At 37.0% G+C, this 18452-nt stretch overlaps 1 protein-coding gene across 2 annotated transcripts in view; it reads right to left on the reverse strand.

The window, feature by feature from the left end:
- The window catches only part of BMP5 (bone morphogenetic protein 5), a 119135-nt gene that overhangs the window by 12292 nt on the left and 88391 nt on the right, over positions 1-18452 (reverse strand). For both annotated transcript variants that reach the window (XM_019931396.2, XM_019931395.3), the window contains exon 4: positions 6847-7041. In XM_019931396.2, coding sequence (XP_019786955.1) covers positions 6847-7041 — 195 coding nt within the window. The remainder of the gene's footprint in view (positions 1-6846; positions 7042-18452) is intronic.

The following is an 18452-nucleotide window of genomic DNA, read 5'->3' on the forward strand; positions in this document are numbered from 1 at the left end:
TTAATTCATAGAAAATGAAAATGACAAATGAATGAAGGTATCAGAGGTAAAATAGCAGGAATGGTGTTACCGTAGACTGTTCAATACTGTAAATTTTGATATGGCCTTGGGGGTAGATAAACCCCAAGCAAATAGCAATCCCCCCCAAAGATGAGGGATTTCAAATGCCACTGCTACTCTCGCTTAATCTCCATCTCCCACATCCAGTGAATGACTCGCCCAAATTTACGTATGACCCAGTAGGAATTACTGTTATTTATTTATGTAGGGATAATTGTGTTTGTCTATGTATGAGTGTGTGACACAGAACAGGCACCACAACATAATAACTGTCTGGTGTGTTTGCTTAACTCTGCTTAGCAAAGCCTCTGTGGGTGATGCAACAAACATTCTCGCCTTAGAGCTCGTTGACATAAAAACCCATCCACAAACGTGGGTCTCCGAATGCCTACCAGACATCTATGTGTGAAAGTTTCCCAGAGGCCGCCGACTCACTATTTTTGTTTCTGACCTCATACTCCTTACATTCCTTCTACTTGGTTAACAGGATAACCAGTCATCTAGTGGCCCAAGACAGAAAATTGAGTACGTTTCTCGATTTTCTTTCTTTTACCCTCCTACCCTGCATTAAATCCATCCCCAACCCCCTTTAACCAACACACCTCTAGCCTAGTTAACCTAGCAGAAGTGCTTTGCACTCTTGGTCACCTCACACTACCCGGACATCCTCTTTGGGAATTTGGTCCTAGGATAACCCTTCATCCCTGTCTCCTCCTTCCTCTCTGACCTTAAGTCTTTTGCCTAGTTTATGGAATTCCTTTTTCTCCTTTGTCTATACTAAAGTGCTGATGTTCCCACTGGGGGCTCCATCCTTGACGTTTCTCTCTTACCCTGGTTTCCATGGCAGTGTCAAGTCCTGTGCTTCATCTAACCATTGGGGCTCATAGCTGCGTCTTTTTCCTACACCTTTCACTTACTCTTGACACGCCCATTTCTGGAGTGCTGCCGGCTCCATTCCACATATTTTGGTTTCTACTTCCTCTCTCTCCAATCTATAATCTTCACTGTTTGGGGTATGGGACTAGACTTTTAATCATATTTTCACGTTCAGTTTTACCCCTTGGCATCTCATCCATCATTTTGATGCCAAATTGAACTTTTTAAAATGTGTTTCTGATTGTGAGACTCCTTTTTTTCCAACTGCCTGCACAGAAGCATCATAGTTCCTGACCATCACACACCTACACGTTATGACTTGGTCCCTGCATGACTTTCTATCTGACATCACACTGCTCTCGCACAAGAACCTGCACACCCGACAATTGGACACTGGTACGTGGTTCTATAACTGTGCACATAAGTCTGAAATAGCTTCACCCACCCCTCCATTTCTGGAAAATGTCTATTCTTTCTCATGAGTCACACACTATCCTTACTTCTCCCACACTACCTTGTACCTACTCTAGTGGAATTATCTCCTGATTAGTACTAGCGGGCATGTCTTTCCCATTGTCTGTGGGAGCGCTTTTTAGGAAGCAAAATTCTTATGCTACCCATCTTTCATGAGCATATAGTTAATACTTGCTTGTCACATTGTGGGTGCTTATTTAACACTGAATAAATATTTTACAATGAACCATGCCCGGATAAATTATCTCTCTAGAATTCTCTCTAGATAGAAATTTGACAATAAGTGACCAGGGGTATGGGTACTGATTAGAGAAAGAGGATTTCTAGTCTTCTCTGATGTAAAAGTCTGAACTTTTTAGGTACCAGTTCTGAAAAACCAAACCTTAATTTGACAAATAATAATGATAATGCCTAAACCTGAATGAGTACGTACCGCTGTTCTCCATTCTTTACACACATTAAATAACTAATTTAATCCTCACAATTCATGTAATTTTACCTTATGAGGCAGGTATTAGCATTTCCACTTCATAGATGAAGAAACAGACACAGAGAGACGTGACATGTCTCCGAGATTACACAACTAGGAAGTAGTGGACAGGGTTAAATGACAGAATGATAGATAGATAAATGTACAGATGGATAGATAGATGAAAAACATCTATCAGACTAGATCTAGGAACCAAAACAATTGTCGTCTGAGAAGGGATTTTCAAAATTTTGCATATTCAGGGCACAGATACCAGCTTTTAGTGTTAATTACTGGAAAAACCATGTAGATTAATACCATTCTCACACATGCAGCTTTGCAGGATTTTCACTGCAGCATTGATTTTGAAAGCTCCAATTTAAAAACAACCAAAATTTCTTTTTAAGAGTGACGTGATTAAATAAACTCTGATACAAGCGTTACTGAATATATTGTAGCAGTTAAAAAAAAAATGAAGTCACCATTTTGAAAGATGGCTGAAATACGTTGTTTAAAAACACATAATACCAACTATATGACAACAAGAGTGAATCCTAAGGTAAACTATAGACGTTGGGTGATTGCGATGTCTCAGTGTAGGTTCATCTTTGGAAAGAAACGCACCATCCTGGTGAGTGATGTTGATAATGGGGGAGGTATGCATGTGTGGAGGCAGCGAGTACATGGGGAATCTCTGTACCTTCCTCTCAATCTTCTTGTGAACCTAAAACTGCTCTTAAAAAGTATGTAAAAATAGGAACCCTCCTGCACTGTTGGTGAGAATGTAAATTGGTGCAGCCACTATGGAGAACAGTATGGAGGTTCCTTAAAAATCTAAAAATAGAACTACCATATGACCGTGCAATCCCACTCCTCAGCATATATCAGGAGAAAACTATAATTTGAAAAGATACATGCACCCCTATGTTCATAGCAGCACGGTTTACAATAGCCAAGACATGGAAGCAACCTAAATGTCCATTGACAGTTGAATGGATAAAAAAGATGTGGTAAATATATACAATGGAATATTATTCAGCCATAAGAAAGGAAATAATTCCATTTACAGCAATATGGATGGACCTTCAGATTATCATACTAAATGAAGTAAGTCAGATAGAGAAAGACAAATATTATGTGATATCACTTATATGTGGAATCTAATAAAAATGATACAACTTATGTACAAAACAAAAATGGACTCACAGACGTAGAAAACAAACTTATGGTTACCAGAGAGGATGGGGGGAGGATAGATAAATTAGGAGTTTGAGATTAAAATATACACACTACTATATATAAAATAGATAAGCAATAAGGACGTACTGTATAGCACAGGGAACTATATTCAATATCTTGTAATAACCTACAGTGGAAAAGAATCTGAAAAAGAATATATATGTGTGTGTGCATATATATACATATGTATATACACACACACATATAGAACATAACAAAATATATTCTCCAAAAGTGATGTATATACGGAGGAAAAGATTTGGAAGTACATGTATCAAGTTGATACTTGTGTATCAGTATAACCTATCTCAAAAGAATTAGATGTAGGTGATCAGAGGAGAATTTTAGCTTTATTGAAGACTTGATTATTTTTAAATAATGAAAATGTATATTAATTATATAATATAAAACAGTCTAAACAAATAATCCCAATTAATTTTTCCTTCTGGTTTTAATATTTTTGTCCAAGAGGCATGATTTTACACTGTATCCATTAGGCAAGAGATAGTGCCTGTCAAAGAGTTGGGAGTTGCAGAGTGTCCCCATTTTATTTATTTATTTATTTATTTATTTATTTATTGGCTGCACCATGCACGCAGCATGAGGGATCCTAGCTCCCCAACCAGGGATCGAACCCTTGCCCCTGCAGTGTAAGCGTGGAGTCTTAACCACTGGACAGCCAGCAAAGCCCCAGAGTGTCCCCATTTTAATGCCTCTTTGAAAGACTTCTTAAGAAATCACCATGGTTCCAGGCAGGGCACCAATGATTGGATTCACCTTCAAAGATCCCTAGTACCAAGCTTGCAATAAGCACCTTTTCAAGCAGTTCTGCAGTGAATCAGGACTTGCCATGTGCCCTGTAAACTCTTAATGTTCTATTTTTTTCGGCACTGATATAGTGCTCAAAACAGCATCTTGCTTTTGGTAGGTTCTTTAAAATCTTATCAACTTGGTGCCTTTCCATCTTAAAGGGTGGCTCCCTTAACATTTAGCTAATGCCTACATTTTCTTACCCCCAAACCCAAGTTCAAATGAAAATCAACTGTGCTGGCTCATCGTGAAACAAGCAACATCTTTCACAAAGTGTCTGCTCAACTTTCTTGCCAAAAACCTGAAGAGTACCAAAGAGGGAGGATTTCTGCAGAAAATCTGGGAGCAGTGGTTCTGTGCATAGGCACCTGAAAAAGGAACTTAGTTTTTCCCATACAGGCAACACGTTAAGGTCTTCAACGTGTGTTTGTGAAGTTGCTATTTTGTGTTAGACCCTGTTCTAGGCTCTCCACAAAGAAGAAAGAAGAAAGAAATGAGGTAAAGGCAGCAAGAATGACCTGGGTTCTCCTGCACTGTTGGAGACTTTTAACATTTGAGGATATGCTTTGCAAAAAAAAAAAAAATGCAACCAAGCAAACTTCTAATACGACTCTCTCCCTTCTTCCTCCTGGCCCCGTTCTTAGTTATGGAGTCTTCACACAGTATTTTATTGTAAAAGCCTAGTAGTATTACAGCATTTACTATTTATATTTGGATAATTTTAAAATTTCACTGGCATTTCAAGTCTCCTAAGTATCAAATTTTATGTTTATATTAACCCCCTGTCTTTCAGGCCAAATCCTATGAGACTTTTTCCCGTCTGCTTGATTACTAACTATTGAAAGGTTAAGTCTCATACACACAAACCAGCTACTTTCTTTCTTCTTATTATCAAAATATGAGCATGTTCCAAAACCATCTACTGCATATTTCACAGAAATGGGTGCCAATGACACACCTTTTAAAAAGAAAATATTGGTCTATATTAGAATAATTTTGTACTCTGAATGGTGTTAGGAAACTGATGAAAAGTTACGTGATTTCTGTGCCATGTGTTTTATTCATCTCTAGTTATAGAAGCACATTTGTTACTTGTGGTCAGGAAGGGAAGATAAATAGAGTTCACCAATAGGGAGAAGGATTCGGATGATTTCAGTTGCTGGAACGCCTCTGCCAGAGTCATTATGAGCTCTAATAATACGTAGGCAACTTATCCTTTTTCCTTTGTAATTTCCTCAAAAATTATTTACTAGTCTATTCAAGATTTAACAAATCTTTTTCTTAATGCAGTCTGCTACATTAAATTAAAAACATTTCAACCCATTTCAGAACCATTCTACATGGAAAGAAAAATATACAACTTTGACAGGCTAGTATTTACAAGGAAGAAAAGGTCTTAGAAAGTTATTTTTCTCCATCTTTCATATTAAGCCATTACAGTGTTTGCCAAACTAAATATCTTGTGAAGATTTTTATAAAATAGCCTTGTAATAAGGCACTAATATCACGTTTTACTTTCAAGTGAAAGAGACAGTTAAACTTACTTGATGGAAAATTATTTTAAAACATGGCTTTCTGCGTAGCATGTAATTCAGTATGATGCAATTCCATATAGAACTCTTCCCTCTGCTTCTGTGGCTAGATGCACAAAACAGACTTCTTTCTAACACGATTCTCCTGTACCTGCACTCTAGGAGGGTTCCAGTGAGCTCCACTTAGTATTTTTGTTGAGTGTCTCAGGTTCAAAAAAAATTCTGTATATTCTTGTTTCATTTATAATCATTTATAATCTTATCTATCACTCATGCATATTGGAGTAATAAAAAATTACAATATGACTTGTCAGTTTCTAGCAATTGGGAAAAAAATGAAGATTTTTTTTCAGGAATAATGGCAAACACTGTCTAAATGTGTCTTTTTGGAAGAGCAAAACATTCTAATTTTCTGAAATACCCTATGCAGAGGTCATATCTGTTTTGTTCACCAGCTCATTCACTGTGCCTCACAAGTACACTGCATATGGTGGCCATCAACATAGAAGAATACACATTTTACAAATGAACAAATATGCCATACTAGATGGAATGTTCTAGGGCAAGGTTTCCCCTTCAAATGGGTTTATTTTTCATATAAGACAATTCCTAGGAATAAAATAGCCATCATTTTCATCTAAGAACAGCTTATGAAAATTTGTTGTACCAGGACTAAACAAGGTACTTAATGGTATAAATTATATTATTAAATTACTTCAGATTTTCTCAGATGAGTTCAGATCAACTGTACTTTTATCTCCCTTTCTATCAATTAATAGATTAAATTGCAAGCACAGTGGGATCAATTGTGCATTTGTAACATTTTGTTCGATTTCACATATGCAGGTATGTGTACACACACACTCAAAACAAATTATCTAGATAACAGCACTCCAAATAATTAATGGAAATATAAATATTATTTCAGTTACCATAAAATCTTCCCTGCTTCTCTTGTCATAAAAAATTTAAACTTCATGATTCACATGTACTGTTTTAAGTACCAAAGAAATCTTTTTATTTTGAGTATACCTGGTTACCCATCTATATTTGAGAGGCCCTGGAAAGGTCAGCTCACAAGTTGTGGAGTTCAGTTTGGGTTAGCCTTTGTCGATGTAGGCATTCCGTAATTTTATTACTGCCAGCTTGATTTTAATTTGAACTGCATCTTTCAACATATGAAGGCAAGTCCTACTTACAGTATTTTAAAATGAATTACTGAGTGATTTGCTGATGAAACATTTGGGGGATGCGAGAAATACCACTGGATGATTTAATAGACCAAATAAAGGTATATCCAGAGGGTAAACTTATTGTGGCTACTTGATTTGCAACACATGACCCCACCACTTTCTGTGCAGAACTGCTGCTCTGGTTTTTGCTTACCTCCAACACTGGACATTCTGGAGGAATCCTGATGAGAGCCGGATTTATTGCGGTTTTGATTTTTCCGTTTGTTGGCTGCTCTCACAGATCGGAGAAGTACCTCGCTAGCCTTGAAAAAGGCCACCATGAATGGTTGTTTTGACTGAGGCCCGTGTCTTCCCACGAGACCAGCCGACTTTACATTGATGCTGTGTCCTAGAACAGAGCGAAGGAGCACTGGGTTTATGAAGAAGAGATGAAGTTTACCTGATGGGAATGAACTCAGAGGGTACTTGCAAAAAGGGAGACTTTTTAAAACACTATCAGAATGTTTTCTCTGCAGGCCAAAGATTCTTATAAACATGGAAAGTTTACCATTACAGACAATTATCCATGCTTGATTTTCCATTTTGTATCCCTCTTTGGCCACAGAACACCGTCAGGCCTTCACTGATGGTCCCTTCTCAGACCTGGAAGTTGGCAATGTTCTAAATGGAAAGGCTTGACTCCCATTAGCCTGGAAATGTCCACGTTAAACAGTAATTTCAAAAAATTAGCTACAGGCGCTTCTGCATTAGGTGCCTTATAATTTTCCTCCATGTGATAAAATCTGAAAGGCTGGCTGGGTGTTTCTATTTTCACCAGCTTCTTTGGAGACTTTCCAGTGTTAATTAGTGTTGATAGCCTCGCCCCCTCACCTCTGGCCTGTGCCCATCGATCTTTACAAAGCTGTGATCTACTTAAAGCTCTTCAAAGATCCTTCCAGAACCCCTGCTGGGATGGAGATTTGCTGTAAGCTCCAGGTCTTTCTCCATGTAAAGGATTTTGAAGCAAACATGAAAATTACGGAATCCCTCCCCTTCTGAACTTGGACATGCCCGAATTATGTTTACTGAAAGGATTTCAGAAGATGCAAACCAAGCCTGGAGATGCTCAGGAAAGGAGAAAAATTCCAGGTGAGCTTGGATACTCACCTTGGTCTCTAAACCAGCCTGTGTCCCAGACCCTTTTGAGCCCCTGGAGTGGTTGTTTATCAGAAAAGGAGTGCACCCAGGGCCTGGGCAGGAATGGGTGAGAAGTGTCCTGGAGACTAGGAGTAGATGTTGATAAAGTATTTCTCCTTCTGGGATAGCAATAATAATTCTTATCATTATAAATGATAAGTATTATCATTATAAAAAAACATGTTTGGAGCCCATGCTGTGTACTCTAGGCATTTTTCTAAGTGTTTTCCATGCATTATTTAATGTGATTCCACAAATACCTTAGGAGTTAGATATTACTGTTCCCCCTTTTTACAATTCACTCTTGCTATGATCTTCTCATTTAAAATAATTATCACAGAAAATTATATATATGTATATATGTGTGTGCATATATAAAGAAAACCATTAGTTGATATTGAATTCAATGAAAATCACCCAGAGAGGACAAACTGTTTAACCTTAAGTTGTACTTTTAGGTGAGAATTACTCAAAAGTCACGCAAAAAAAAAAAAATTCTACTCCAGATACAGAAGTTACCAATCTTTTCAGAGTAATATATCATGTGGTTTCAAATACGTGCATGATTGGCCCTGCCTTGCACCCAGAAAGATGTGCCAGTTTTCTTAAAATATTTATTCAGTCACGACTGTGGGGTAGCCTCAGTCCATTCTAAGACCTGACCCACCTTGGAAGAAAAGGAAATAGGTCCCTAAAATCAATGGCATTTTAGCAAATAAACTCTTGCTCTTAACACAGTTTATTTTGGCAGCATAAACACTTTTGTGTATACTTGTATTGTGCAGGGACCCTCTACCATCAGAAAAGGAGACTGTGTTATGTGAGTCTGTGCAGCTGTTGGGAGGAACACAGAGGTCCTTTAAATGTGGAGATATTGGTTAAAAAAAATGCGTGTGTGTCAATGCAGGCAGCATCCATCAACGTCCCCAACAATTGCTCATTGGGAAAACTTGTTGCTTTCTTACAAATATGAAAATGGCCACCGGCTTCCCAAATGCCACTTCACTCTGTCCTAGCAGAGAAAGAACTTTCAAATAATCAGAGCAGTAAACCTTAAACAAATAAGCGTATGGGTTTCTCTTTTAAATGCAAACTTACAGTGGCTCCATGCCAGAGTCTATATTTCTTAGAAAAACTATATCACTGGCATAAATGAAAGAGGCAGTTTGATTTGTGGTTGGAGTAGTTTCCATTCTACTTCCACTGTAACAAATGTATTAATTCAGCTCAGACTTCCTCCTTCTGGCAGCCCTTTTGCTGTAAAAAGAGAAATTAGAAGTTCCAGCCAAATACCATACCTTGAACTGACCCACCTCAATACATAAACACTTTTACAACATGTTTATTCAGGTGTAGCACTTGAAATTGGTTTAAGATGTTTCCAGTGACAGAGAGTGCAGCAAAAGAAAAAAAAAAAAAAAAACAGAACTGAGAAACTTGACTGTGATGGAAGAGAATAACTGGTGATCTGTTCTTTAAATTTTGGATTTTTTTTTCAGTCTTGGAGCACAACATAAAAAGTATTTGTTGAGCTCTAAGTTTGATGTTTTAATGAAGTGATAATTTAACAGGAACAAAATTTTTACTTGTATACATGGATGACTGCAGAAATAATTTTTAATATATGATCTTTCTAATACTGAAATAGGTTGCCACACGATGGCCGTGAATGGAATGCAGTAAAATCAGTTTTCCATTCATCACAATACACACTGACCCTTTTCCAGTTAAATAAGCATTGAACCCAGAGTTCCAAGTTTCCTTGGGTTTGCAAGAGGATTCCTTTTGTTATTATTCAAAAGACTTTGAATATTTTCATTTTTATCTGTGGAGAAAGAAGACTGCTCTAAAGATTTATATTTTGAAAACTGTAAAGATGTGTGTGTGTGACAAATATGGGTTTCTTGGGCTTTACAAAGGTAGATATTGTGTGTGAAGCAAAGTCCCCTTCAAAGCAACGTGAACTCCCTTTAAAATAACTTTTGATATTATTAAGTTTCCTCTTGGTTTCCTTTCCACTTCAGCAATGATGTGACTATTAAGATTCCATAAGTTCATACTTACTCAGTGGCTCTTGATCTTGAGCTACACTGTGGAAGCATTAACTATATGACCTTGTCCTTCAGACACATTATACCTCCCTTGATTATGTTGACTGAACCTTTTGAATAGGGCTGAACAGTTATTTTTCTTAGAAGTGCTAATAGAAACCCAGACTATATTGCAGGTATTAAAAATAGTGACTATTTTGTAAAATCTATTTAACAATGTTGAATTTTATTATTAAAGGTACAGGATGTTTTAGATACTGCAAATATATCAGTAAAGAAACCTACCTAAAACATTTTGATTTAGGAAAACTCTATGTAGGTGTGTATTACTGTGGTTTTATTTTTCAAAGCTAATCTTCATTTTGACTTATTAAAAAAAGTAGGTAGGAAACATATATACATTAAGGATTGAAAATACAGTGGATAGCAGATGCAAACTATTATATATAGGATGGATAAACAACAATCTTACTGCATAGCACAGGGAACGATATTCTGTATCCTGTGATAAACCATAATGGAAAAGGATGAAAAAGAATAAATATACATATGTATAACTGAAAAAATAAAAAAGAATATACAGTGGAAATAAACATAACCTGGGGTAATAAAAAGAGCATTAAAATAAAAGGGTGATAAGGGACACCAGCTGGAATCCAAGCTTAATCATTTTAAGATTCAGACAAGTTTAGGCATAGCTAGAACATGGGTAAGCTAAATTCACCAGGCATATATTAGGAAGAGAATAGAAAAACCTGAAGGGAGAGAACTCATCGGAAGGAACAGGTGAACCCCTAGAGTACAGATTCAGAACAATGTCCCAGTGAGTATAAGGAAGCAGGGATTTTGAGTCTGTAACTCAGTGTTCCTTCTGGCCTTGCTCCAATGTTTGCATGATTAACTTCTTAAGAACCAGGGGATTCAAGAAAATCTAACAGACCTATTTTTACCCAAAGTCCCTGTAAAATCCTGGGAGGGCAAGGGAGCCCTACTTTGGAGTTTGGTTAATGGTGTGATACAAGTGGTGGCCAAAGATTCTTCGTACTTCAGAAGAGTGGCTTCCAAGTAGCTCCACAATGGTACAAGATGGCAGCACCAGAATGTAGGTAGGTCCAAGATGAGTTCCTGTACCAGCATCAGCTTCAGAGAGTGGTAGCAGTTCAAAGGCAAGCAAAGCAGCAATTTCATGGCATTGGGAGTTTTAAGGTGGATAAAAAACTGTCCCAAAGTGAGAGGCAGGGCAAATGATGGGATGAAATGGTCCTAGAATAAGAGGACACTTCCCTTGTGTCACATCTGACATTATACACTAGGAAGAGGGAAGGGTAGTGATCTGCTAAATGGGTGGGGTGAGAGCAAGAGAGGGAGAAGAACTTGATTGCTGGGAGTCAATTCAAGTTTAAATACACATGGGATCTCCCACACAAATGGGAGAGGAGATAGAAAAGTTTCTTTGAAGGATATACCAGCATTCCAGTGATTTCACTGATGACAGCTGGACCCAAAGAAACATGGTGCCCAATTATCCCAGGTTTCTGTATCACAGAATTCTTGAATCATAAAATAAAAGGGTGATGAGAAAAAATATGGGAGTCCAGAGTTTGATACGGGCAGGGGTATCATCTCTTGCATTTATGAAAAGAATGCCCATTAAATCTTTCCATGTGAATGTTTTTTAGAACTATTCCTATCCTGGCCATCTTGTTTTCATCTCGAAATTACTCAACAGGTACTGAGGGAAGAGAAGCAATTTGAGAAGCAAATATATGGGCATTTCTCAGTTTTATTAACTACAGAATGAATAAAGGTGGGGTTAGGATGGTATCATCTAAAGAAATAACTATTCTTTTCACACAGGTATCAAGAAGATAGTATGTGAGGCTGGCGCTTTGACTTACACATTTTGCCATAACTGAAGATGGATTCAAGACATCCAGACCTTCTCCTCTGATCCTTATGACTTTATATAAGCCTGGGGGTCAGGGTATTGTATTCACATCTGCCTAAGGACATAACTAACTATTTTCAAATTTAGAATCATCAAGACAGTAGGCTGGCAAGCCAAAGAGCCATCCCCAACTCACTAGTTTTGTATTTCAGACCATTCTTTTTGGAAAATGTGACTTTCAAAATGTTTATTTCTTTAAAAACAGGGTTATTAAAGGAGCCTCTGACAAAACAGCTCTTTAGAGACATGTTGATGTTATAAGGACAAGTGGTTCCAAATATGAGCATTTAGTTTCCTTCCAGAATACACAATTTGAAAAACATTCACTTGAGGATTTATCAGAGTCTAAACGTTGATATCACTATAAGATGTTAGCATAAATTCCACTGTTTTCTTTCCTATAAATCCACAGTATTGAACACTTAACCCAAAACACCTGTGATGAAAGTTGTGCACAAATTACCTTTTCAAAAGACGCTTACAGCATCCTTTGTGGACTAGTTCACAGAAAACAAATCACTGCGCTGTTTCTCATTCACATATTCTCTTGCTCTTTGCTTAGTTTCAATCTGTGATTAAATCTGATTCTGGTACTCTTAAATTATAGTTTCCGTGGCTCTAAATTATACTGGAATCATACCCTTTTTAGAAACAGATGATTTAAAATGTGCAGAATTCTCTACCCGGCATATAGACTAAATCATTTTTATATCAGATTTTAAGGAATGTGGGGGAGATAGAATTTTGTCTACTTAAATTCCATATACGTTTTAACTCAGTGAAATCTTAAATTAAGCAAATTGTAATCTTGCTATGAATTTCAACTATGTCATACTTTGATGAAAAATTTGCATAGTTTCTAGTTTTATAGTAAAAGCACAGACCTACTGCCAGATATTTGAAGTATCATAAATAAAATTTTACATTCCTGCTCAGAATTTTCCTGATTTTAAGATGGTTTACATTGCCTTACAATCTCAAACGAAAACAATGAAAAGCTGGGATTTTAAACTATTTCAGTGATACTGAAAACTCCCAGTAATGTGGTACTGGTTAAAAAATATATTGGTATTGAACTTCAGAGTACAAGGTAGTTACATTTTTTTTTTAGTGATTCTTCATGGTGATTCTGGGCTTCTGTTTAACAAGCCAGGCTCATCATGCAATTTCTTTGCTAGATCTTTTCATTTTCTTCTTTATCCCAACATTTAAAAGAGTAAATTAAAAAATAACCACTTTGTTCTATATAATTATAGTTGACAATTATACAGTCATTATTAAAAAGTAACAGGACTTCCCTGGTGGTCCAGTGGTAAAGAATCTGCTTTACAGTGCAGGGGACACAGGTTCAATCCCTGGTCAGGGAACTAAGATCCCACATGCCGAGGGACAACTGAGGGACAACTATGTCCACACACCACAACTACTGAGCTCATGCACCTCAACTAGAGAACCTGCATGCCACGAACTACAGAGCCCACACACTGTGGAACCTGCACACCACAACTAGAGAGAGAAAAACTTGCACTCCACAACTGGAGAGAAGCCCATTGCCACAACAAAAGATCCCGCGTGCCTCAATGAAGATCCCATGTGCCGCAACTAAGACCCAAACGGCCAAAAATAAAATAAAATAAATCATAAAAATAAAAAGTATCAAAAACAAAAGAAGGGTCAAGTGTAATAACATGTGTGAATAAGGATAAGATTCTGTAGCTGATGATAGAGAAGAAACATTGGGGGTATGACATCCACAGAGGGCAACAGGGGACCATGTCCTGACGTGCTAACATGAATGGGGGGTTGAGTATTATCTGCAGACAAGAAATGTAGTTACAATTCCTGGTAAATTCCTGGTAACACTGCAATAGAAGAAATTCATTTTCCTCTAGGATTGGAGTATGGGAAGGATAAAGTTTAAAGGAGGAAGAGATTTTTTAAAGAGTTTCCGTTCTTTCTAAAATGTTTATAGAAGGGATTCTCATGCCCTGCCGTCTGAGAAAGTCATGGGGATTAGTAAAGAAATTGGGATATTTGGTCAGAAACACGGGTATGATGGCTCAAAGCGTGATGGGGGGAAAATGCAAATAGTTGAGAACTGTAGCTCAAGAAACTTCTGAAAGGTGGGGTGGGGGGTTGCTTGGAGGAAGAAAGGCCAAGAAACATAAAGGAGAAGGGCCAGAGGTTTAGGCCTTGTTGGGGAAGCTTTCCAGAATATTCAAATTTTTTATTGAACGGAGGGTGGGGCTGAGATGATGGAAAAGGATTAGTCTCCTTCCATGGGATGTGGTCTGAAATGTGGAGGCTTACTGTCTCAGGCATGACAAGTCCCACAAATGCTTTTTACCGGGACCCTATTTTCAGCTAGTGGAAATATGAATCTCAGACTAGGAATTGTAGTTCACCTTCACATAAGCACTTACTTACTTTTTAATAGCTCCTCTCTTTATATAGAGAGCCTTTCCCCTGAGGCCCTATGAGTTTTACAGACATCATCTGTCACATGCCCCCAAAAGATTGGTTAGCTGTTGATCTTACAGGTCTCATTTATTTTAAGAAAGCAGAAACATTCTTTTCACAAAACCATGGGAAGAGTGAATTATTTTTAGTCTCTTTTCCAGTTATTATGTGACTTCTTAAAGTAAAAAAATGTGTACACACACACATATACTTCTTTCCTTTAAAATCACAGGGGAGTTAAATAAAACTATAATGAAAGCAGGGTTTCAGCAGAAATCAACCAAAACGTCTTCAAAAACTATTTTTACGTGTTAAGATATCAATGAAGAAAAGCTTTTAGACGTCAAACGCATTTGAGTTTGTTTCATAGCAGTGAAATTAATTTCAGACTCTGCATTTTATCTCTAGTGGATTAAAGTAGACTTTGCAACGAACTTAATGCAGTTACTTGGGAAATTTATGAGTGTCTAAAGGAAACATTCTTTTTTACCAGCTTATATGATATATTATTCAAAAAGAACTTTTATCATACAGAAAAACATAGTTCATTAAATGTTTGACCTTCCCTTTCAATTTGATACATGAACCTGTGAAATGATCATAAGCTATGTCTAGAATCTTTAGAATAGTCAAGGACTACCAAAATGGAGGAGAAATAAATCATTTTGACACTTAATAAAGAGAAAGAGTGAAAGGAATTAAATGTGTTTTCCAAAATACATAGTGAAGGCCTGATACTGAATACGTAATGTATATACCATGATAAGTGTCTACTTTTTGCCAAAAAAAGAAAAAAAAGTGGAATTAAGACATTTGGGACTTAGTTCTTTCCTTCACATATGAAGATTGGATCACAAAACATTCTTCTGAGCAAAGAGAAGCAGAATCTTTCTTCACTTTTTCTCATGTCTCTGGCAACAGCAGAATGTGAGCTGGCCTGCCCCACATAAGGGACCAAGTGAGATCTCACGCCACTATGATTTCATGGTGGAGCCCAGAGCAAAAGCATCCTTCTGACCTGTCCACATGCAAAATAACAGTTGGGTTCCCAGGTGTTTATCTTTTGGTCAGCATGGGTCAGAAGCAAATCTGATCTCACAGCCTAAATAGAACTATCATGTTTCGATCAGTTTATCACCGCACAGAGAAATCATCTGAATACCTCCACTCATAAATAGAGCTGGTACCCAAAAGTCATAAGAAGCAAGCCTTTCAAAAGCATCAGGGAAATTGGGATTTGGGAAGGTGAGCCAGTTCAGTCCTTCTGAAGTTAAGAAAGAAGCAACAGCTGCCATTTTGAAGCTTGGTAATTTATCAGTTGTTTTACATACATCATCTTATGTACTCCTCCCCAAAAAACAATGGTTACATTTTTAAAATGAATAAAATAAGGCTCAGACAAGGGTCATGCTTTTAACTCAGCCCTGTCGACCCTAAGTACTACCCTATTCCTTTAAGTACACAGAGTTCCCCTTTGTTAGAGATTGTTTAGGGCTGATGCTTTCCTGTTGGGTCTCTGCTCCCCACCTTGAAAAGATTGGAGGAATCCATCCATCTCCTGGGTCTGGCAGTTATACACATATTGTGTTTGTCAAGGACACTGTGGTAGCTGCTGGTTTTGTGATGTTTAAGGTCAGACTTTCCTTCATAAGTGGGAAGACCATTCAACACTCCTTCCAACCATGACAACACAGGTGGTCCCCCCCTACTTTCCATTTCCCTCAAATTGAAACTTGACAAGTTCGACTACAGAGAAGTTGGAATCCATGTTCAAGGAGCTGAGACATGTAATTTCCCTATCAAGGTATTTTCCATCTAATTTCAAGTTTTGATCCCCACTTGTAATATATACCGTTGGCTTTGGTGGGTAGATGCTTTGGTTTGTTTTGGTTTTCCTTTGTCCCTGTGAGTCTACACCAGTTGAGTCAAAGTTTAGCCTCAGCACCAGTGACTGCTGATGCCTTAAAAGACTAAAGGCTCTCTCTTCTTCCCATTGTGCTCTGTACTCATGAAGCAAAACCAGCACTGCCCTTGTTCTGCAATATGTCTTTAAGAAATATGTTCAGCGATGTTAAACTTATAGGGGAAAGAACAATGAAAGAGACGGAGTTAACTCTGAACGATGAGAATACAGAGAATCTCATATTCTGCATGGCCCCAAATCAATACTACCATGAACATATTTACCCCTCATATCATTAGTCAAAGCAGAGTTAGAGCCTAGAATAGAGAATATAACAAACAACAAAAACTGGAATATGTTTCTGACCTTGGGATTTGTTTGGCAAGATGGGTGCTCCACAGTTACTGTTTTGAATTAGGGAAAATCCAAAACAGAAATACAGATGTCGCCAAACACTTCCATATCCCTTTTCATTAAGGGAAATCTAAAAAATGGTAAAATACCTCTTTCACCAGATAATGAAGGAGGACTAACTCCTGTTTTATCCGCTTACTTTAAATCATTGATTTCAAAATTCTTTTTCATGTATGTTTTTAGGTTGTGATGCTAAAATTTGGATAAGCAAATGATGTTTACCAAATGGCTCTCATTCAAATGTAAACATATTATAACTTAAAACAAGGAAGTTGCCTTTGAAACCTGGTTTTAAAACATTGTATATATAATAGACATAGTAAAACAGCAAATCCAAGTTTTCCAATTTATTACTGATTATATTCTATAGTCAAATCTATTTTTAAAGAAAAACCATTTTCTCTCTACCAATCATTATACAAAATTAAACTAGGCTCTGGACGCCCATTTCAGAGTACCAACCAGAGAAAAATACAATAGAGATAACAAAATGGATATAGATATTTAAAAAGAAACCAGCATCGTGATTCTTCATTTTCTAAAGAACTAAGGCATCTGTAAATTACATTCAAACCATTTTGTTCAAAATATGAAGTTTTAGCAAAGCAGTTATGGCTCACCCTCTGCTCATAGGGAAACAAAGTTAAAAAGCAAAGCTAAACACAGTGAAAAATTAAAAATGTGTTTTATTTCCCAGAGATTTTTCTTTTCAATTTTTTGAGGAAAAAATTACCTCAATATGTGCTCCCAAAAATACAATTCAGGGAGTCCTCTTTAGGGCTGGAATAATACCAGGTCACCTTCAGCCTTGATGCTGGGAAGGGGGAATGGCGAGATGAGAGAAAGGAAGAATTTCATCCAGACTTTTTGCAAAATAATCAATTAATATGTTTTGGAAACTGCATGCTTGACTAGCATGCAGTTTGCTGCACCGTGATTGAAACTACAAACTTGAGTACCGGTTGACACTTACAAAGGATGGTGGGGGAGGTAGACATGAGGATTCTATGATGGGGAGTGTGGATTAAAGACAGTAAAACAGAGGAGAGAAAACAGAGAAGGAGAACCTAGCAAAATACATTAGTGAGCGACACAGGGCACAAAAGGAGGGGGACATTCATTACAGAATTCAAAATAAATTAAATTTGGCTAAATTTAATTACATGTTGAAGCTGATCACTGGAAGGAAAATAGTTACTTTCTTTCTTCTTTTCAGTCTATAAATTTATCAAATTAATGATAATTGTGTAAGGAGCTAAAAGAAATACTGAAGTAGTTAGATTTTAAAAAAACAAAAAAATATGGTAAAAATGCTGTCACCTGTTGTGGGTCAGATCACAGTTAAATTCCAGACAGAAAATATAAAAACCCAAAGGTAATTACCAACAGATCCAACATAAAGTTCAATTTTGTTCTATAACAATCATTATTAATAGCATGTCCTGTTTGGAAATTATAAAAATGCATTAACTTTTTTCAGTTTGGAATTTATATAAAATTCATATCATTTGTGAGAGTCATAGTGTATAAGATCTGGATCTGGAAGATCTGGAAAACACATCATTTTTAGGTTCAAGGGTAAGATTCTTGAGCTTTCTAAGGCTGTTTCCTTGTGTACAAAATGGGAAAATAGTAAAGATAAAGTAGACATTCCACTTAAAAAGCTCACCAAATGACTGGCATCTAATACGCTCAGGAAATATTAGGTCCCGTTAGTTATTAATATTATTTTGATTGACCATCACAGCAAATACATGGTTTGAATATTTATTTTATATGAACTACAGATGAACCTAGCAAATAAAACCTGAATTAATCATGAAAACTAAAAAATACGAAATATTAGC

The sequence above is a fragment of the Tursiops truncatus genome, chromosome 10, assembly GCF_011762595.2.
Source record: "Tursiops truncatus isolate mTurTru1 chromosome 10, mTurTru1.mat.Y, whole genome shotgun sequence".
Lineage (NCBI taxonomy): Eukaryota > Metazoa > Chordata > Mammalia > Artiodactyla > Delphinidae > Tursiops > Tursiops truncatus.